This window comes from Doryrhamphus excisus, linkage group LG13 (assembly GCF_037039965.1).
Source record: "Doryrhamphus excisus strain RoL-2023G ecotype Guam linkage group LG13, RoL_Dexc_Guam_v1.1, whole genome shotgun sequence".
NCBI lineage: Eukaryota > Metazoa > Chordata > Actinopteri > Syngnathiformes > Syngnathidae > Doryrhamphus > Doryrhamphus excisus.
The window spans coordinates 14170548-14187738 of record NC_136369.1 but is presented as its reverse complement, the minus strand read 5'-3'; the positions used below and the strand labels follow the sequence as shown (position 1 = coordinate 14187738).

Genomic DNA, 17191 nt, shown 5'->3' with positions numbered 1-17191 from the left:
TTAGATATACAAAATGCATGTGAGGACAAATGTGTGTATTTATTTGAACAATCTGACCAATGTACGTCCATGCAAACACACACACACACACACACACACACACACACGGTGCCGCCATACATCTGGGACAGACAATGAGGCAGACAGCTGTGATAGCAGCCTGCAGATGAAACATCCCATCAGCATGCTTATAAGGCGCGCTCAGATCGAACACAAAGAAAATGTAGAAGGTTTATGGTGCGTTATTGTCATAAATTAGAGCGCCGGAGTGTGTCCGGGGCTTTTATGGACGCAAGCTGGAGCACTGCTAGCAATGTGCGTGCACCGCGATGTGAGGACATGGTGCTTCTGACCCGACCAGGCCTCACCAAAGACAGGCGTTGACGGTGATTTAGAAAGTGAAAGTTTTACTTTTTAGACCAACGCTATTCAACTGGAGGCTTGCGGGCTAAATACGACACATGAGTGATACCTGACTGACCCGTGAGTTTCATATTGAGGATCTTTTCTAGTATTTGTCCAGTACATATTGTATTTTCCAGACTGTTCATGACTAATAGCCATGTGGGACTTATATATATATATATATCAAAATACTGACTGTCATGCACCAAAGAGTGAGCATTACTGACAACAGCCGTAAGAGGATGCTAGTGATGCTCGCGAGGATGAAGAATTCAATGATGTGGATTTAGATCAGGAGCTTGGTGAACCTGCTTTATGTTAACTGGACTCGTTGGCTTGTTATGTTAATTTAGCATATTCATCTTCTTCTTTAGAATATAGTCATCCCTTGCCATATCACGGTTGAACATCATTCCCTCACTCTATTGTGTTTTTAAAAAAAGATTAATTAACTAATAAATGACCGCTGTTTTTGTCGTTGATGTGGATTATTCATTCATTGTGAGGGGTGCTCAAACCTATCCCAGCTGTCTTCGGGCGAGAGGCGGGGTACACCCTGGACTGGTGGCCAGCCAATCACAGAGCACATATAGACAAACAACCATTCACACTCACATTCATACCTATGGACAATTTGGGGTTGCCAATTAACCTAGCATGTTTTTGGAATGTGGGAGGAAACCGGAGTACCCGGAGAAAACCCACGCATGCACTGGGAGAACATGCAAACTCCACACAGAGATGGGTGGAATTGAACTTGGGTCACCTAGCTGTGTGGCCTGCGTGCTAACCACTCGCCCGCCATGCACCCTTCTATGGATTATTATTAGTCAAATAATATTCAAAAACAAGTTATATATAGTATTCTGGCCACTCTGTATCAGTAATATTACATGACACGACACAGTGCTCCTGCCATTCCATGTGGAAGTGGTAAGGTTTTGGTTTCTTACTTTATCATTACCGTCTTTGTCTTACTTACTGCTCAATACAGTTGAGCAAAATATTGTAAACAAAGAATAACAGGAGTTTAAAGGCAGCTATGGGGGTGTTATTCTATATCTACAGTGCTCTAATTATGATAAAAATAATTCTTAGAAATCTATCGTGGTCGGGTCAGGTCCCTTTTCATGATGCATTTTTTGACGGATGGGACAGCACAGTGCTCCTGTTTCATATCTCTAACTAGCGTTTTTGCAGCAGATTTGCTCCATTGGTTTCATTAGACAGCTACAATACATACAATGGGGTGACAATAACTGGTCAACTATGACACTAACACCATTTGAAACACACACACTAATGAAGAGAGCAGCTGCGAAGAGTGTGTCTTCATGATATTTACATTATTTCCCTATATATGTGTTTGTATGGCGTCTGTGCATAGGCCATACGTCCTCCTCAGCTGCTGACAGGCGCTCCCTAATCCCATTTTACCACCTGCTTATCCCCTGATGGAATGGATGAATCCTCCACACTCTTATTTAAGAACAATGAAGGGAAAATGGGCGAGGGTGGATGCGATGCAGGAGGGAGAGAAGGAGGTAAATGGGAGAGGAGGAGAAGGAGGGCAAAAGTAAACCGATAAATAGGAAAGCGAAGGAGGGAGGGAATAACTATTTCATGGCTGTCTGTGAACTTTGCATGAACCGACAAAAATGATGTCGCTTCTTCCGCTAGATTTTCCGCATGCATAGGTGAGCATTACATGTATGCCAATGCCTTTGTATGCGTGAACTTTTCATATGGCTTTTAGTATGTGTGTGTGTGTGTGTGTGTGTGTGTGTGTGTGCAGGGTAGCAGCAGACAGAATGGGATGATGATGATTTGAAATGGAGTTTGGCCTGTGTGTAATTATGATCATCTATCTTTATGCCCCGCCATCATATCATATCACATCACATCTTCTCTCTCTTCCCATAGCTTTCTCACTCTAACACACACACACACACACACACACACACACACACAAATTGAAAGTAGTAAAAGCTGACTGTTTGCTCGTGACAACTTCTATGAGGATGATGGCCTCAGATGCTGATTTATTTGTCACTACTCATTGTATTAAATTGTTAAGTCTTGACATGCCTTGGTGTGTGTGTGTGTGTGTGTGTGTGTCTATGTTGATGCAATGTACACGTCTACACAATGGGTGTGTGACAGACAGTATTTGATGCAGATGAGACGTTGTGCTCACATCGCAGGCTGACAGATAAATGGATTTGATTTGCTAATGTAATCAGGATAAAACAGCAATGGGCTGCTGAGTGCAAATCTTAACACAGTGTTTAGTTTTTAATATAAAAACATCCACTGACAGTGTTTCCTTCCTTTAGATCAACATTGTAACCGTTCAGGTGACTTGAGTGTTAAAAAGGTGTGGTCCTAACACGGTGTGACACAGGTGAATACAGTCATTGTGGCAGCTGGTAGCATGTGTGAAAATAAGAGTCATGTGTGCAGATGCGTGTCTGCATGATGTGTCAGCTCCATCTGCTGCAATGACATTAGGTTGTGTCACCACCGATGTGTGACCTGATGAAGGTACGTGTCACTGTGATGCTTTATGAGGGTGCTGTGGGTTTCTTTGTTTGCTTGTGCACAACAGCGGAGCCATTGGAAACCCATTCAAGCAATTTAACATAACATAACTATGCAGCTTTTTCATGACAACAGTACAGTATACACATAAAGTTAAGTTCAATCAATTACAGTGGAAGCTCCATGTTGCTTTAATTGCAAAACTAAATAAGCATGCATGCTAGGTTAATTGGTAACTCCAAATTGTCCATAGGTATGAATGTGAGAATGAATTTGCTCTTCTTCTGCATCCTTTTTTGGCTGGAGTGTGAATGGTAGTTTGTCTATATGTGCCCTGTGATTGGCTGTGTACCCCGCCTCACAGCTGGGATAGGCTCCAGCATGCCCCTGACCCTAGTGAGGATAAGTGGTAGAAAATGAATGAATGAATGATCCCATAGGAAGTCATGTAAAATTCAACTCTACTCTACTCTTCTTCAATTTGCTCTTCTTTTGCATGGAGTGTGAATGGTTGTTTGTCCATATGTGCCCTGTGATTGGATATGTACCCCGCCTCACAGCTGGGATAGGCTCCAGCACGCCCGCGACCCTAGTGAGGATAAGTGGTAGAAAATGAATGAATTAATGTACGATCCCATAGGAAGTCATGTAAAATTCAATTGTCCATTCTGGGGTCAAAATGTTTGAGTAATATTTTATTCAGGAGTGAAGAGGAGTTAACAAGCCAAAAATAAAATGAAAGTGAAACTAGTAGAAAATGTTACCGTCGCAGAGTAGCGTTAATGAAGATTCGGGATATTTAATTCATCATTCATTGTTCCAAAATTTGCAAGTCTATGGTTATCATTGCACTTTTCTACCATGCTGTCAATAGGTACCCTTCAATAGTGGCATGACAAAAAAAATTTAAAAAGCCCATCTTAATCTCAAAATGTCAGGATAAGAAATTGTCAAATAGTATTGCTTTTGGCACATGAAAACTGTGTGTTATTATGAGCCTGCGTATCGCATCTCAAAATTGTGCGAGTGTACCAAATGTGAAAATACAAAACATAAAAATCAAGTGAAAAGGTAAAAAGTTCTCCCCTTTGTTTTCTCGTATTGACAACAAGCCTTCAATACCTGCTGCAGCCTTTAACCCAATATAGCAAGCCCCACTTAATCCAAACATAAAGATCAGATATCAAATATTCCTGCGCTAATTTGATTTCACCAATATTTGTTTTCATCTGCAAACAGGGATGTGTTTGTTTGTGTGGGCTGCAATAAGCGACCGCCACTGGAAGATAGGATGTCTCTAATGCAAAGATAAGAAGATGGAGCACAGGACACAACACACACACACACACACACACACATTCAGAAGTGAAGCATTGGCGTCTAAATGTGTTATGCTGCGGAGGGGAGGAACAAGAATGGAAATCAAAGATGCCCAACAGAGCTGTGAGAAAATCAACAGCAAGTGGAAACACATTCATGAAGATAAGCATTACAGAGCACACAAGGAAACAAACTGACAAACACTATGGACTAAATACAATTGTAAATCCAAATAGGATACATTGAAGAGAAATGCCATTAGAATACGAGAGGTATTGTAAATGTTATTACTTGCAAATCATAACTCAAATTTTCTCCTAACAGGAATACCCAAATATTGCATTGGTGCAACGTGTGGCTTTACATAGAGTACAGTAGTGTGCCTGGTGTGTGTCAAGGTGAGCGTTTGCGTGTGTGAGAAGGCAGCGAGCATGCTGTGATTGTCAAGGTGAACTAGTGTTAGCAGACAGAATGGGGCCAAAGCTGCCACCGACTTTATAGAATGCGCATGTTGTGTGTGTGTACACACCTGACATTTTAGTTATTGCACAGGAGGTAATGGCAAAGAGAGATCAAACGCATGTGTGGACCACAGAGGAAAACATTCAAAATAATAAGACATTTCATCTTAACTGAGTGTCCTCCAATTTGTCCATGTTTAGTGGAAGGTGGGGCGGCACTGCGGTCTAGTGGTTAGCGCGCAGACCTCACAGCATGTTCTCCCCGTGCATGCGTGGGTTTTCTCCGGGTACTCCGGTTTCCTCCCACATTCCAAAAACATGCTAGGCTAATTGGCTCCAAATTGTCCATAGGTATGAATGTGAGTGTGAATGGTTGTTTGTCTATATGTGCTCTGTGATTGGCTGGCGACCAGTCCAGGGTGTACCCCGCCTCTCGCCCAAAGACAGCTGGGATAGGCTCCAGCACCCCCGCAACCCTCGTGAGGAAAAGCGGTAGAAAATGAATGAATGAATAGTGGTAGGTGTCTTTGCCCCCAAACACATAGACACAATGAAGTGTCATAATGAGCATCAGAGTTAATTTAGTGATATTACAGTGTCACAGTCAAAGATGTGAATATCTATGAACGTGTGCGTGTGCGTGTGTGTGTGCTGAGATTCAACATTTGATTTGCTAAAAGGGGCAGGACACTTCTATAAATCAATATTTGCTGAGTGTCTGATCGACTGATTGGCTAGCAACAACCAGAGAAGCCTACAATCTGCATAGACGTACTATATATGTGGACCGATGGCGATATGCACACACCACCAAGGAAGCGGTGAATGGCAATAGGTGAGCGATGAGGTTGACTGTATAATGAAGGGGTTAAAGATACACTGGAGGAAGAGGGTCAAAGGTCATGTGAGAGCGAGCGGAACGAGAGCGAGGAAGGTCGCATGAGAGGTTGAAGGGGTGAGGTGGGGGTACTTAGCCAAACAGGTCAGAATGGTATTGTGTTAAAGGCTCTTTGGGGGTATCGGAGCTAATGTGTGTGACCCTACACACTTTTCATTCACCTCTCATGCAGCACCATTCCCTCCATTCAACTCTACTCTACTTCAATTTGCTCTTCTTCTTCTGCATCCTTTTTTTTGGCTGGGAATGGTTACTGTGTTAGTGTATAACCACAGCAACATACTGTATATATTCCATTCATTTTCTGTGACAATTATCCTCACTAGGATCACAGGGGTATGCTGGAGCCTATCCCAGCTGACTTTGGGCGAGAAGTGGGGTACACCCCGGACTGGTCGGCAGCCAACCACAGGACACATAGAGAAAAAAACAACTATCTGGTGAATCAACTCGTAATTACAACAAAAAGAATAGAAAGCACTGTGCCTGAGGCTCAAAGCTATATCCCTTCTCTTACAAATTTACAAGCTAGCTGTAACAAAACGTGAACATGTGAAGGTAAAATTAAACCTAAAATGAATGTTACAAATGACAATTACTGACATGCTAACTTGTCCAGTCAGGGGAACCTCACTCCATTTACTAACCACCTGTCTGTGTGGTATGTCGATACATTATTATAATACTTATAATCAACCGGTTGTTGCACACTGACTAAAAAGCACAGTGTCTGAGGCTCAGAGGTAAACCTCCTCTCACTGTAATACACAAGCTATGTGAAACAAGATACAATATGTGTAAAGGCAGCTTGCAGAACCAGAATGCTTCCGCAAGATTTCTCCTGCCTGGGGAACATAACTCCATTTACCAGCCACCGTTATGTGTTTGGTCGCTATGCTGTATTCTTATGGCATTTATCATCAATGTTATTTTTTTCAAGTTCATAATGGTCCCTCTGCTAAATTTGCCTTGCTCATTATGTTCAATTATAAGTTTTCGGCATCAAACTAGTTACAACAAAATGACTAAAAAGCACAGTGTCTGTGGCTCAGAGCTAAACCTCGTCCAATTGAAATACAGATGCGAGCTGTAACAAAATGTGATCATTGAAAGCAGTCATAAATATGACTGAAGGTACAGTTGCAGAATGCAGAGATATGTGCTAACTTTTCCTGCACGGGGAACCTCTCTCTATTCATTAGCTAACAGCCTGTATGGTTGGTAGATACGTTGTTGTCATAGTTAAAAACAACTTTTTTAGATTTTCAGAATGGGGAAATATTGCCATGCTAACAACTCTAACCCGGGGAACCTCATTCCACTGAATTGCCAGCAATCTGTCACATTATTATTATATTTACAATCAACATTTTTCACCTTAATATGGTCTTTAATAAAACTTTGTAATAAACAATGATCAGGAATGGGTTAAGGCCGAATGAAAGACAGAAGAGACACGCAACTTTCCCCATTTCCACCGCTTAAACGTCAAGGTTCCAAAATCTTCATGGAGGCCGATTAAAAGAATGTTCACTTCTGGCGTTTTAACAGCTCAATCAAAATGACTCACGGCCAACACGCTACAGTCCGCTTATCCCTTCGAGTGTCAAAATTGAAATGGAATGAAAGAAAGCTGAGGATGAGGGGAAAGGAAGTATCAGTAGATAGCGATGCAAGAGAATGGGGGTGGGCGTAAGAGTAATTTCTTTTCTTGAATAAAGAAAAAAAAAAGCTCTTATGACGAGGCCTCAGGTTTTGGTAAAATACTGCGCTAGAGCTTCTTGTCCGCTGATTGGTTCATTTGTTCACTCCCTTCAAGTCAAGTGCTCGCCTTGCCTGCCTGTCTTGGCCTTTTGTATGGCCATGTCCAGATAAGAGCTGCTAGCATGACTGGCTGCTAGTCATTTAGCTATTATGAAGAGAACGAGTGAGAGAGAGAGGATAAAAAGACTCATTCTTCAGGCATACAAATGGTCTTTTCTTTCCGTTCACACTCTCGTTGGCTCTTGTTTAAATATTTGCCAGGCCGTCTCCTCTCTCACCTGACTGCTCCTCATCCACACTTAATGGTGACATGCTAGCTCTGGTTGTCTGTTATTAACATGACATGTCTTCGCTAATCCATATGATGGGATGCCCAGGCCTGTCACGTCCTGGTAATAAGACCTCTGATAATATAGCAAATTTCCTCAAATAGTGACCTCCACTCAGTTTTGATGCCATGCCTAAATTATCTTTGGCTGCGGATGTCCATTACAATAAATTTCAGGTACCTAATATTTAATATTTGCCTCTCTGGTTAACATTACTATGAATGGTTGCAACAATTGACTTCTTGAACATAGCACACATCACCTGCAGAACATGCATATCCATTGAGTGGTATAGACATAATCAAATGCATAATAATAATAATAATAATAATAATAATATACACATACAGTAAATTATAATGTAAATCCAAATAATCTGTTTGAGGCTATCCAAAATATGAATAAAAATACATTTTTATAGAGAATAAATGGAGTTGACATGTAGAAAACAGTGTGAAATAATAAAAAAAATGACAACTTAATGTTCATGTAGACTTTCCATACATTCTGGTGAGTTCAAATTCCCTTGTTTTTCTCAACTTATTGATCACGTGTCGCACCTTCAAACTTTTTGGGGGCCCATGGCGAGTTATTTCTGTCGCACTCAATGAGAAATGCATGAAACAGCATTGTTGGGACACTCCATTTTGAAAACGACACAGTACAGTGCAAACCGGACAGTTTGTTATGTGCTATTTTGTATGAAAATCAAAATTTGGGAACACTGGAGTGTGTCAAAACCAAGGTTTGACTCTAATTAATACTATAATTATGTCCTATATTTGCTGAAATATATTATTATGTCCCCTCGCTGTTCCAGCAAAGCTCTAGTAAGGTAAAACCTGAATTAGGAAGACAGGTTTCGACATATACACTGTACATAAAACCCTGACTTGCCTGAGTAACATGACACTGCATGATTGTCTATGTGTGTAAATCCTCAACAGCAACAAGACAGTATCTTTTCAACACGCTTCTCTCCTCTTCATACACGCCCTTTCATGCACTTGTGTGTGCTTTAATATTCTTTGTGGGATATCAAGAGACACACACTCACTGAAACCTCATTTTCCTCCCCTAATGACATATCAAATGTTTGCATATAGACCATATCAGTATGGAAATGTGCGCATGCATACAAGCCAAGCCTTGGAATAAAAGAAGCAATCAAAGCCATGCGTGTGTGAGCGTGTCACCAGCCTCTAAGGTTGGCCCGGTCTGTGTGTCAAACATGAATCGCAGCACACATAAACACATACACACACAGCGACACACACACAGCACAGCCTTGTTATCCGGGGGCCTGTCTTGCAGGCAGCCTCTCTAACGCTGAGTGATGTTTAAATTAGTTTACAATTTAGCCTCCTCGCTATCTGCAGACGGCTCTTAACTCAGTGTGCACGCCCGTGTCGTGTTGTTGTGTGCGTGCCTTTGTGCATGTGTGAGCGTAACAAATTGTTGCCAGTACGGCAGACATCTAATGACTTCAAATTAGCTGCCTGGCGCTCGCTTTGACACGTTGTTACCACTGTGTGTGACGGTGTGTGTGTGTGTGTGTGTGTGCATGTGAGCAGCGCAGCGCAACCATATCATGAAGCATAAATTGGCTTCACCTCTCCTCACTCTGCCTCTGTCTTTTTTCTCTTTGTCTCTCTCCATCAATTTGATTAAAAAATTACTGTAGCATAGCAAAAAAGATGTGTGTGTGTGTGTGTGTGTGTCCTACAATACAGCGGCATATATGTGCCATGTATTGACAAGAATAGACCTGTTAACCTTTTTATCTTACGTGTGAGAGGATAACAAATGTTGAGCTCCTGCATTTCACTCTGACAATCCTTTCCACTCCACACTAGATCACTTTGGAAGTGTGTGTGTTGTGTGTATTAGATCAGTGTTCAGTGTTGTAAACAGAGCTGCGGATTGCCTTTCTCGCTCATCTAATCACACCATCTTCTTTCCACCGCCAAGCAATCGTTGCTCTTCGCTCTGTCTGTGCACACACACACACACACACATACACACATACACACACACTGTGGCCTGCGGGTAACCAGGTTAACTCAGCCTGGCTTCTCTTAAAAGGAGAGGGTAAAAGAAAACGTAAAGGTGCTTCCACTGAAGTAAAAATAACTTGTCACTGGGCTAAACATACAATAGCATTAGGATCAATAAGCAAGTGCATGTCAGCACATAGATCAATGCAAGCCATGTATAGTAAGTATCATGTCTTGTATTATTTCCATATTTCACTTGCATTGATGAAATAATGCCCATGATGAATGCCATTGATGGTATATGATGAAAGATTACACAGTAATATGTGCACTGATACCATCGACTGCGCTGTTTAAACAGTAACAGGAGTCATATTGTATTTCTTATTCTATTGTAGTGCAAATCTGTGGCATATCTATTCCCTCCTCACAAAACCAATCATTTCTTTCATTAGTCCCTCTCAACTCAAACACGCCCCCAATTTCCATAACTGACTTGGTTTATCTCCACCTACTGTTGCATATTTGTGCATTTCTAGTTATTGAAATCACCATAAACTAAACCTCAACACGGGTGTCTTCTCTTCTTCTGTTCCCTCTTAAAGAACATTCTGTCTGGTGGTTTTAGGAATTACAGTAATCAGTCGTTCATCACTGTTAATTGGTTCCACACCCAGTCCGCAAAGTAGGAGTCCTACTTTATAAATGGAACATTTTTAGCATAGAAAACCTCTCTACGACGTCAACGCCTCCATACCATATTCTGGGGCTAATCCCAACTGATTTTGGGCACACCCTGACCTGGTCGCCAGCCAATCGCAGGGCACCATGTTGGACATGTGCACCTCAAATCAAGGTCACCTGTAAAGTGTGATCAGAAAGCTGAATACAAATGTAAATAATGGAAAGTTATATTTTGATTGATGTAAGAAATGCACTGTAATGTTTCATATATTTGCCCAAATAAAAAAAAGTTTCTACATTTTAGGTTCATTCTGAAATTTATCTGAAACTTTTTGTGTGTACTACATCCATCCATGGTGGCGGGGATACGCTGGAGCCTATCCCAGCTGAGAAGTGGCGTAGACCCTGAACTGGTGAAGTCAATGGCAGGCAGTAAATGCGTTCCGTGTGGAGGACAGGAAGTGACGTTTGGGGTTCAGTCTTTTGGCTTGTCGTGTGCTATACAGCCACACAGTAACCTCTGTAATTATGATGATGATGATTATGATTCATTCATTCATTTTCTGCCGCTTTTCCTCACGAGGGTCGCGGGGTGCTGGAGCCTATCCCAGTTGTCTTCGGGCGAGAGGCGGGGTACACCCTGGACTGGTGGCCAGCCAATCACAAGGCACATATAGACAAACAACCATTCACACTCACATTCATACCTATGGACAATTTGGAGTCGCCAATTAACCTAGCATGTTTTTGGAATGTGGGAGGAAACCGGAGTACCCGGAGAAAACCCACGCATGCACGGGGAGAACATGCAAACTCCACACAGAGATGGCCGAGGGTGGAATTGAACCCAGGTCTCCTAGCTATGAGGTCTGCGCGCTATGATTATGATTGTTAAATTAAACATGGAATAAAAGCCTGTTGTTCTGGCGATCAAGTCTGGTGCAAACAAAATCGGAAAATTTTGCTACCTTTGCTTCAAAATTCATATATACACTTACCGGTACTTAAAGCAGTGAGTGTGCATGAAGAAATGCACAAAGGCTGCTTCATAAGGTCACAATTTCCTTGCGTGTTGCGTGTGCATGTACAGTATGTGAGGACATTTGGTCGGCCAGTTGGACGTGTCAAGAGTTCAAACTGTCTGGGTGCAGGGATTAGGGTAAAAGGTCAGGTCATGGCCTGAGTACAAGCAGCATGCATGTCTACTATGAGGGTTTACCAACCAGTATGTATGTGCCCTATCGCGGCATGAAGTGAGCCACGGTAGACTTCTCCTACCTGGGATGTGCTTGGCCCAGCCGATGTTCACCACCAGCTCTCTGTCGGCCAGGTCGCACAGCGTAGTCAAGGCCTTGATGTCGCTGTCTGGTACGGTCGGGTCAGGCATGGCGTAAATCTTCTCTGGTTCGGCCACCAGCAGGTGAGATACGATTTTGTTATCTGCAAGGCAGCCAAAGGCAACTGACATGACCACCAGACAAGGAGAAAGACAGAGACAGAGAGAGGGTGAATATATTGTTGTCTCACATCCGCGTTGGCCACAAATATACCATATAATAATACTGTAATACTTCTTACATGAAATGGTCCCCCACCATACTGTATGTAAAGATGTTATCAAAGGTGGGGGCAACTCAATTCAACACTATTTCACATGCAAATCACACTGTATAATCAGAATAATAATAATAACACAGCAAAATGGTAGCAAAAGTGTCTGATTAGCCATGAAATGTTCAAGCAAAACACACTCATTTTTATAGACTGTATAAAATAGACTAATGAGTTAACAGCAAATAAAATTATATGAATGGAGCAAATAAGAAAGGAAGATACGATAACATTTATGTCCTGTGGAACAATAAAGTCAGAGATCATTTGGTTAATTGTATTGTGTTTTAAAGGGAACAGGTGGAAAAATACCCATTCCCATCAATAAGGATGTGTGCGTAGAGACGTTCCAAAGCGTGTGTGATCCACACGTTTCCATACCAATGGGAGGAGGAGATAATACTAAAATCCAAACAGCTGATCTGGTAATAGTGACATGTGGTGATGAGATCTCTATGGCCCATGAGGAACACACTGATACTCTGCTCCCAAATTAATCCACTGATTAATCAAGCACAGGAATAACAACACAAGATGAGCTAAGACCAAAAAATAAGAAAGGAACACAAGATATCTTACAGGAATATCATTTTATATTTCCTTTTTATCCAGCTCAGGATCCGAGTCACAAAAGCGGCCGCAGCTGTATCTGCAGGTAAATCTTATTTAATGTTTCCTTAATTAGAATCAATGAAAGCCCATTTCCAAACCCTGAGCTATTGTTCTATTCCCACACGATCAATGTGGATGCTGAGGCTCCACACATGGGCCACACGGATTATACACACGCAGCTACGCTCTGATTCTATTGAATTGTGCAGGAGGGAAAATGATGCCATTTATATGGGAGGTTATCGGTTTTTATGTAATTTATATAAAGAACGTTTCAATACAGTACACAGCATCACTGTCCAATGGGAATCATATACAGTGAAGAAAATAAGTATTTGAACACCCTGCTATTTTGCTATTTCTCCCACTTACAAATCATGGAGGGGTCTGAAATTTTCATCGTAGGTGCATGTCCACTGTGAGAGAGATAAACTAAAAAGAAAAATCCAGAAATCACAATGCATGATTTTTTAACAATTTATTTGTGTGATACAGCTGCAAATAAGTATTTGAACACCTGTGTATCATCTAGAATTCTGACCCTGAAAGACCTGTTAGTCTGCCCATTAGAAGTCCACCTGCACTCCATGTATCATCCTGAATCAGATGCACCTGTTTGAGGTCGTTAGCTGCATAAAGACACCTGTCCACCCCATACAATCAGTAAGACTTTAACTTGTAACATGGCGAAGACCAAAGAGCTGTCCAAAGACACCAGAGACAAAATTGTACACCTCCACAAGGCTGGAAAGGGCTACGGAGCAATTACCAAGCAGCTTGGTGAAAAAAGGTCCACTGTTGGAGCTATCATTAGAAAATGGAAGAAGCTAAACATGACGGTCAATCTCAATCGGAGTGGAGCCCCATGCAAGATATCACCTCGTGGGGTCTCAATGATTCTAAGAAAGGTGAGGAATCAGCCCAGAACTACACGACAGGACTTGGTCAATGACCTGAAAAGAGCTGGGACCACCGTTTCCAAGGTTACTGTAGGTAATACACTAAGACGTCATGATGTGAAATCATGCATGGCACGAAAGGTTCCCCTGCTTAAACCAGCACATGTCAAGGCCCGTCTTAAGTTTGCATATGACCATTTGGATGATACAGAGGAGTCATGGGAGAAAGTTTTATGGTCAGATGAGACCAAAATAGAACTTTTTGGTCATAATTCCAATAAGCGTGTTTGGAGGAAGAAGAATGAAGAGTACAATCCGAAGAACACCATCCCTACTGTGAAGCATGGGGGTGGTAGCATCATGCTTTGGGGGTGTTTTTCTGCACATGGGACAGGACGAGTGCACTGCATTAAAGAGAGGATGACTGGGGCCGTGTATTGTGAGATTTTGGGGAACAACCTCCTTCCCTCTGTCAGAGGATTGAAGATGGGTCGTGGCTGGGTCTTCCAACACGACAACGACCCGAAGCACACAGCCAGGAAAACCAAGGAGTGGCTCCGTAAGAAGCATAGCAAGGTTCTAGCATGGCCCAGCCAGTCTCCAGACCTGAACCCAATCGAAAATCTTTGGAGGGAGCTCAAACTCCGTGTTTCTCAGCGACAGCCCAGAAACCTGACTGATCTAGAGAAGATCTGTGTGGAGGAGTGGGCCAAGATCCCTCCTGCAGTGTGTGCAAACCTGGTGAAAAACTACAGGAAACGTTTGACCTCTGTAATAGCAAACAAAGGCTACTGTACCAAATATTAACATTCATTTTCTCAGGTGTTCAAATACTTATTTGCAGCTGTATCACACAAATAAATTGTTAAAAAATCATGCATTGTGATTTCTGGATTTTTCTTTTTAGTTTATCTCTCTCACAGTGGACATGCACCTACGATGAAAATTTCAGACCCCTCCATGATTTCTAAGTGGGAGAAATAGCAAAATAGCAGGGTGTTCAAATACTTATTTTCTTCACTGTATATATATATATATATATATACATCCATCTTTATTTATGGATATTCTTTATTATTTAGTTATTCATTAATTTTTTCCTCACGAGGGTCGCGGGGGTGCTGGAGCCTATCCCAGCTGTCTTTGGGCGAGAGGCGGGGTACACCCTGGACTGGTGGCCAGCCAATCACAGGGCACATATAGACAAACAACCATTCACACTCACATTATTATTTAGTTATTATATTTTTATTTGACTGGATATAGGTTTGTCTTAAGGCCTTCTTATTAAAGAGAAGATCAAGTTTGTATTTTCCTCACGAATTACTGAACTTTGCCACCATGCTCCGCCTACAAAATGTAAGAAAAAAACATCAAAACTTCACATTTGAACGCCAGTTGTCCATTTATTAAAGGTGCATCCATTTTTGGAGTCATTGTATAAATCTCCAAAGATCATCCCTTGAAGTATGACCTCTGGAAGTCATCATAAACAGAACAAAACGCCTTCTTCCTGTTCACGTTTGGCCCTTTTTTGATGTGTTAAGTTAAATAAAGTGAGTTTTTGAAAGGTGTTTTCACAAAGAAATATTTCAATATTAGTATGAATGTGAGTGTGAATGGTTGTTTGTCTATACGTGCCCTGTGATTGGCTGGCAACCAGTCCAGGGTGTGCCCCGCCTCTCACCCGAAAGACAGCTGGGATAGGCTCCAGCACTCCCCGCGACCCTTGTGAGGATAAGCGGTAGAAAATGAATGAATGAATATAATATGGTAATATAACATGATTTTTTAATGATTTTATTGTATTTTACTGTTCTTTTTTTGTGAGCGATGGAGGTAAAATAGTAAAATTGGTCATTCGCTTAGTGGAAGCTTTCTCTAAGTGTGTGTGTGTGTGTGTGTGTGTGTGCGCGCAAACAGCAGCACGGCTACAATTGCATTATCCCATCATTTCCCTGATTAGTAGTAGCAGAAGTGGTCTTAAACTGTCGTGCAGCCATTCAGCATATTGGACTAAATCAGAATATGCTCCAGCTTTAAGCAAAATGGGCTGTAGGGAGCAAGCTGGTAAATACTGCTCAATCTGTGTGTGTGTGAGAGACACCAGACGGTTAGCTAGAGAGCTAAAGCTAGTTTGATGTGTTTGCCAGATTGGATTTAATCCGGATTAAATTTCTGGCTGGTCTCTCCCACCCTACCTACTCCTCCTCTTCTCCATCTCTCTGAGAACATTTGCGTTCACCTCCATTCTTTCACCCGTGTTCACTTTCCAATCATCCGCTTTTGGCGATGACCGGACTTGACAGTTGAGCTAAATGAACATCTTTAGAGTAAAATATGACACGCATAAAATGTTATGACCCTAAACTGGTAGCAGTAGAAACAGGGAAATAAACTAGGTCCCCAACAGATGGGCTCCCCACCAGCCTGGTTCCATTTATGTGTGTTCCTGTTTTTAGGGTCCAACTGTTTGTTACCTACATGAACCCTGCCTGCACACACTGATACAATTATAATAATTCACATTTTTACACTTCATGATTGAATAAGTGTGTGTGTGTGTGTGTGTGTGGTCTTACATGGCTTCTTGGGAGGCAGAGCCAGCTGAGGGTTCAGGTACGGACTGTTGTCTGCATCTATCCGGCGTTTATACTTCTGTCTTCCACCGCGAACCCTGTCCAGACGAACACCTGGAAACAATGCAGATACAAATTTTTCAAGCTTTAAAGTCAAAATTGGACCTTCCTTTTGTCCAAAGAACTTGGTTTAAAAGGTGCCATGTTATTCAAAAGTGACTTCTTCATGACACGTACCACCCGTATATACATACTGTATGCTCATCACTTCACTGAGGTCAGCTTTGTAAACAAAAAAAAACAACAAAAAATATTATTAAGGTCTTACTCGTTCCCCTTTTCTGTTCCCCGTACCAATTGCTTTGGACTCCTTACTTCCTCTCTCCCTCTCTCTGTGTCACCTTAATTAATTGACACAAAGGAGCCTTAATTTAATTAGGCTTGTCTCTCAGGGTATTGGATGTTACCGTGGTTACCACTTAAAGATGGATAAGGAAGACATAGGTGTCATGTACCCTGGAGAATAAGCGGAACCTGAGGAGTAAGTTCATTTAAGATAATAAAATAGGATTAGTACGAGTATTTGGTAGGCCCAGATGAGGGATGTTGGAGGTCTTGTTGGACTTCATTCGACGATGATGCTGAGGAGGCACCGGGCCCCGCAGAATGAGTTTCACCAGCATGACAAAATAAGATGTAATCTTTTAAAAAGCATTCACGCACGCAATTGTTTAATTAAGACATGATTCTTTGTGTGTGTGTGTGTGTGTTAAAAAGTCAAGAACCTGCAGTGTGAGGAGAAAAGGCATTTTAAGGATAATCCAGTGAAGATTACTTCCTTAGCCTAACAAACAGGACTAATCTGAAAGAGCCACACTGGGTCACTTGCAAACATTCATTCATTCATTTTCTACCGCTTGTCCTCAAGAGGGTCGCGGCGGTGCTGGAGCCTATCCCAGCTATTTTCGAGCGAGAGGCGGGGTACACCCTGGACTGGTCGCCAGCCAATCACAGGGCACATATAGACAAACAACCATTCACACTCACATTCATACCTATGGGCAATTTGGAGTCGCCAATGAACCTAGCAT

The 17191-nt window shown here is 41.9% G+C and overlaps 1 protein-coding gene across 5 annotated transcripts in view; it reads right to left on the bottom strand.

Moving 5' to 3' along the window:
* The window catches only part of esrrga (estrogen-related receptor gamma a), an 84893-nt gene that overhangs the window by 22427 nt on the left and 45275 nt on the right, over nucleotides 1-17191 (bottom strand). For 3 of the 5 annotated variants that reach the window (XM_058088715.2, XM_058088711.2, XM_058088712.2), the window contains exons 5-6: nucleotides 16104-16214; nucleotides 11678-11860 (exon numbers count right to left, since the gene is read on the bottom strand). In XM_058088715.2, the coding sequence (XP_057944698.1) occupies nucleotides 11678-11860; nucleotides 16104-16214 (294 nt within the window). The remainder of the gene's footprint in view (nucleotides 1-11677; nucleotides 11861-16103; nucleotides 16215-17191) is intronic. The other 2 variants (XM_058088713.2, XM_058088714.2) reach the window with 1 other exon arrangement.